The sequence below is a fragment of the Vanessa cardui genome, chromosome 1 (genome assembly GCF_905220365.1).
Source record: "Vanessa cardui chromosome 1, ilVanCard2.1, whole genome shotgun sequence".
Taxonomy (NCBI): Eukaryota; Metazoa; Arthropoda; class Insecta; order Lepidoptera; family Nymphalidae; genus Vanessa; species Vanessa cardui.
In genome coordinates, this window is record NC_061123.1 from 4,638,406 (window position 1) to 4,643,213 (window position 4,808).

The 4,808-nt window shown below is 28.4% G+C and overlaps 1 protein-coding gene across 2 annotated transcripts; it reads right to left on the reverse strand.

Annotated features, from left to right (window-relative positions):
- Positions 1 to 1,961: 1,961 nt before the first annotated feature.
- LOC124532421 lies at positions 1,962 to 4,497 on the reverse strand. Of its 2 annotated transcripts, none has more exons than XM_047107325.1 (5): positions 4,111 to 4,497; positions 3,744 to 3,926; positions 3,222 to 3,546; positions 2,342 to 2,603; positions 1,962 to 2,266 (listed from the first exon to the last, which is right to left on the reverse strand). In XM_047107325.1, exons 1-5 carry the CDS (start codon positions 4,231 to 4,233, stop codon positions 2,002 to 2,004), a joined length of 1,158 nt encoding a protein of 385 aa, XP_046963281.1. In that variant the 5' UTR covers positions 4,234 to 4,497; the 3' UTR covers positions 1,962 to 2,001. The 2 variants fall into 2 exon arrangements, with proteins under 2 accessions (XP_046963281.1, XP_046963288.1); XM_047107332.1 differs by having other exon boundaries at positions 4,018 to 4,222.
- Positions 4,498 to 4,808: the final 311 nt, after the last annotated feature.

Consider the following 4,808-nt stretch of genomic DNA (forward strand, 5'->3'; position numbering starts at 1 on the left):
CATAATACCTATTTTCTATGAATGACACTTAATGTCAAATTGTCTTTGGCAACAATGTAATGCCAATGTTACACACGAATACACAACATTGATGTACACAAAACAAGAAAAAGGAATATAATACTAACGATCTGATGGGTCTTAATTAAACAATAAATTTTTATATGTACCATGCGAATACTACTTCTACTAATAGTTCTATTATAGTATTAACTACAAATAGAACATATTTTATAATTTTTATACTCTAAGCTACAAAACTATTTTTATAATTTAATTTAATCGTTTATCACAGCTCAAAATCCCTCAAAATTTTTGTTAAATTTATTTTCTTTGGTTCTTAAGTTCATGTGTTATGAACATTTGTTTTTAGCTTATCAATTTATTTATTGTCAGCTGAGATTGATTAACAATAATTAATAAAGGGCCATTCATTTATTACATAAGACGATTTAAGAGGGGAGTTCGTCTTATGTATTCTTACAAGGGGGTTGGAAAAAAATCGATAATAGGGAGCATGCAAATATTTATGAAAAATTTGGTATTAAAATGTTAAAAAAAATATAAAAGAATTACAGTAACGTGAAGTATTTCAAAACACTAATATAGCGTTCAGTGACGTCACTCCTGTTATGACTACTTTTTTGAGGTTATAGTTGTAAAAAATTGAACATTGAAACGAAAATTAATGCGTTTTTCGACTTAAAATAGATGTTCGTTTTGTCAATGCAGACTCCAGATTCCTCTTTTTAGCTTGAAACCATTTTTATCACAGTTTTGTGTCAGAAGGTCCAGTCAAAAACCATTTATTCGAAAACTTTATTGAAGTAGATGAAAAAATTGGTACAAAACATATGTCATCAAAGTTTATTCGCGGAGTATCGGTAGTCCGTTTTAAATTTTTACAAAAAAAGTATCTCAAAGGTTGAGATAAAATTGATAAGTATGAAAGCCAGCGAGGACAAGTACGGTCGGAGGGGCAGTGACGTCATACGAAATATAGATCCGTTTTCGCGCGAAAATAGAAATTGACATTTTGAAACTGCATTTTTTGCCGTAAATTAGTCTTTTACATTTTTAATATATCTAATAATAGTCTTTCCTATATGGAGTTCTTTAAGTTAAACACAAGCAAATTCCCTATTCTTACGTAAGATAAAAAAAATGCGTTAAATTAAAATTCTTAAAAAAAGCGCTGCCGGATAGCCGGATGTTAGATTCTATCACTTACCTACCTTAAATAAAAAACTATAAGTATAATTTATTTATGAACTATAATTAAGTTGCCGTTTATAATTAGACTACTAGTGTCCTTAAAGATCATGTAATTATTTTTTTGTAAAATTAACGTCAAAATCATACAACAGTAGGGCTACAATTTTTGATGGCAGTTCCATTGTAAAATTACTCGAGGCATCGTTAGTACATGTAATTTGTGGGATAATCTATTTTTATATTTTACTCCAGTTATTATTTCTTATATAAATTAACAACCCGCCCCGCGTCTGCAATGAAATACTGTTTCAAATTTTATTACAGATTTTTTCTTGTTTCTTTAGCATATTATCAATATTTTATATACCAAAACCTTGCTATCGAATCATTTATCTATTAAAAAAAACAACTTCAACATCCATTGCATTATTTTAAAGATTTAAACATACATAGGAACAGACAGTGGTAAGTCATTTTGTTTTAAAGTATGTATGATGACTATATGTAGTATACAGTCAAACATATTTTTATTATTAATTCAGTTTTTTTATAATATCACTTTATGTTTTAAAAAATTGAAAATAAAACTCACACATAACATGCATAGAATAAACAATGTAATAGCGTCACAATTAGCTTGACTAATGACTATTAGTAGTTGTGCTTTTAAGCTGTTGCACATTGGAGTAAGCTATGTCTTTTCGCTTGTAGTGACAGAGGGAGTATTGATGTAATAAAGGAAAAAATATTTTATTTTATAAATTTATTAATGTAATTGAAAACAACTTACTTTTTTTTGTAACTAATTATTTCTAGTTCTTGTTTTTCATTCATTATTAATGTTTTTAATCTTTTGCTAGGCATTGTTTTAATTCTTTTCAGACCATACTCTATTAGTTTTTCTAAAGGGGTATGACGATAATCTTTGTATTTTGTAAAAATACTTGAAGTAGTCTTATATAAGAAGCCATGAGTGAAGCCATCGGGAAAATGTGTGAGAATTTCTTTCCACCTAATGTCAGTCCAAATTTTGTAAGGATAAAGTTTCAACCTAAAAGAAGAACAAATACATACATAAATTTAAAAATAAAAAAATTGTAAATGATAAAATACTTCACAAGCTTACTTTTTTAAAATTTTCTTTCTAAGTTTGTTGATTTTTACATCACATCTCACAAATAATTGGACATGCAAACTGTTGTACCAAAACATTTGTAAACATAGATGTTCTTTATCCATAGCTTCCCCTACTTGAACCCATATTGATGTTGCAAATCTTTTGTTTTGCAAATTTTCTAGTGGCTCTCCAGTGTATTTCATCAAAAGTTTTACAAATTTTGTACACAAGGGCAATGTCCATTTAAAATTGTTCCTCTCAATTTTTTTTCCTAAAAATAATTAGTATTTTAAGTCTATGATAGATATAAGAATATGAATAAATATCCGAATTTTACACATTTTTTTTCAGTTGCATTCGAAAATTATATATTTTGGTACACTTAAAATGGTTAATGGTTCATATAGGTGCATATTTTCGAAAATATTTATTTAAATGACATGCTGTATAAGACCACTTCCATCTAAGTTAAATGCATAATGTATTGTACTTAATTGGATTAATAGTGTATTGGTTAAAAACACTTCGAAGAAAAAAACTTATAGTGACACAGACTATATAGACCTTCTTAAGGTGTACAATACTGTATTATAATTTGAACTATGTCTTAGGGTTCAGCCAAGATTTGCAATGTATGCACATAAAAACATGTTTATTTATGACATAACATTAGAAACCTCTAAAATTATGAGTGCCTGCCTCTTGATTCACTCTATCTATTAAAATAAACTGCATCAAAATCTATAGCATAATTTTGAAGATCTAAGCATACATAAGGAGAGACGGAGAGTAGGAAAAATCTTTGTTTTATACAATTGTAATAGTGATGCTTATGAGTTGAATTGCATTGAACAGCTTCCATCAATTAAATTTGAAAAATACTACATACCATTATTAAGCTGAAGCAGCTTTTTATAAATTCCCCTTGGTTCACGTCCAAGCACAGCTGACAAATATGGAACTACATTTTGGCGATTGTGGTACATACAAACAAGAAAAATTTTCTCTTCATATACAGAATATCGCCCTTTAAATCTATTGCCATAATGGGTTACAAAGAATTTGTATACTTTATAAATTGTTCTGTTTAAGCCTCTCGCTAGATAAGCCATAACAAATCTTCTAACAAATTCTTCTGGTGTATTAGGGTGGCGTGATCTATCTTTATTTCTCCATCGTGCTAGACATGCAGGTTTATTTGGAACACCATAAGTCTAAATTGATAAAAATACACCACAATAAAAAAATTTATTTAATTTTGGGACTTTTGTCCTACACAGGTATGTCAGTTGCATTGTACCTCCTTCAGTTTGATTTAACACTATGTACTACTGATGGCCATTAAATAGAAATTATATATTAAATATTTAAAATGTAATATATTATATATGCATATATAAGAAAATCAAACCTTTCGAAAGTCCTTCCAATTTTTAGCTATTAATTCGCTTTCTTCTGAGCATATGGTATCTGTTCGATAATCTTGAGACATATCATCAGCCTTTACTTTAAGAGGTCTAGTGAGGCAGTTTGACTCTTGATACCAGGGTTGTTCCCAAGTAATAACCATGCTTTCTCTTTTATCTAAGAGTATCTGTACAGTACAAAATAATTAAATTATATAATAATTAATAAATGGAATAGAAAATATTACCTTCCTTTGAGATATCATGTTAGGATAATACCTTCAAGTAAACTCTTACTAAATAAAATCTTTACTTGCGAATAACCCAAATTCTATTAATTCAAATAAACAGAAGAATATGTTATAGTGACACCTGCATGAACTCTTCATCTTCGGCTTGAATTTGCTCTAAGATCATTTGTAAATCATCAATTAAACTGGGATCACTTAAATCTTCTACATTCTCAAAACGTGCTAGTAGGTCCGTGTCTTCCATGGTAGAAAAATATTTATTTTGTGCACAAGGTTATAAATCATTAATACGCCTGTTATATTCACGATTTTATAATTCGTTATAAAACTTAAATTGTTAACTACTCATAGTAATATCACACTATATAAAATAATAATGGTTTTATAGACTGTAGTCATATTTTAAAAATAAAATAAATAAGTTCACGTGAACTTAAACTTAACAGTCAAAACTAATCAAAGTCAATTAAATTCTTGGTTTAATGGCTTTTAGTTGTGCCGACAAAGATGCACAGATTATTTCGCCAATGTCACGTAGGATGGAGAAGACACGAAAGAGATTGATTGGTACAGTTGAGGAAACAAACTCAATTAAATTTTGAAGATTAGCATAGTCGTAGTAATTTCCTTGTTAATCCTTAACCTAGAACAACACAAACATTAAGGGTTAATGAAAAGGTACAGTAAAAATAATTGTTCGTTCTCTAAACTATATAATATACTTAAATATCACACTCAATTGGACTATTTACAACTTAATTTTATTGCATTTAATATATTTACATAGAAAAGAACAAAATGGACTAAACACAAACATTC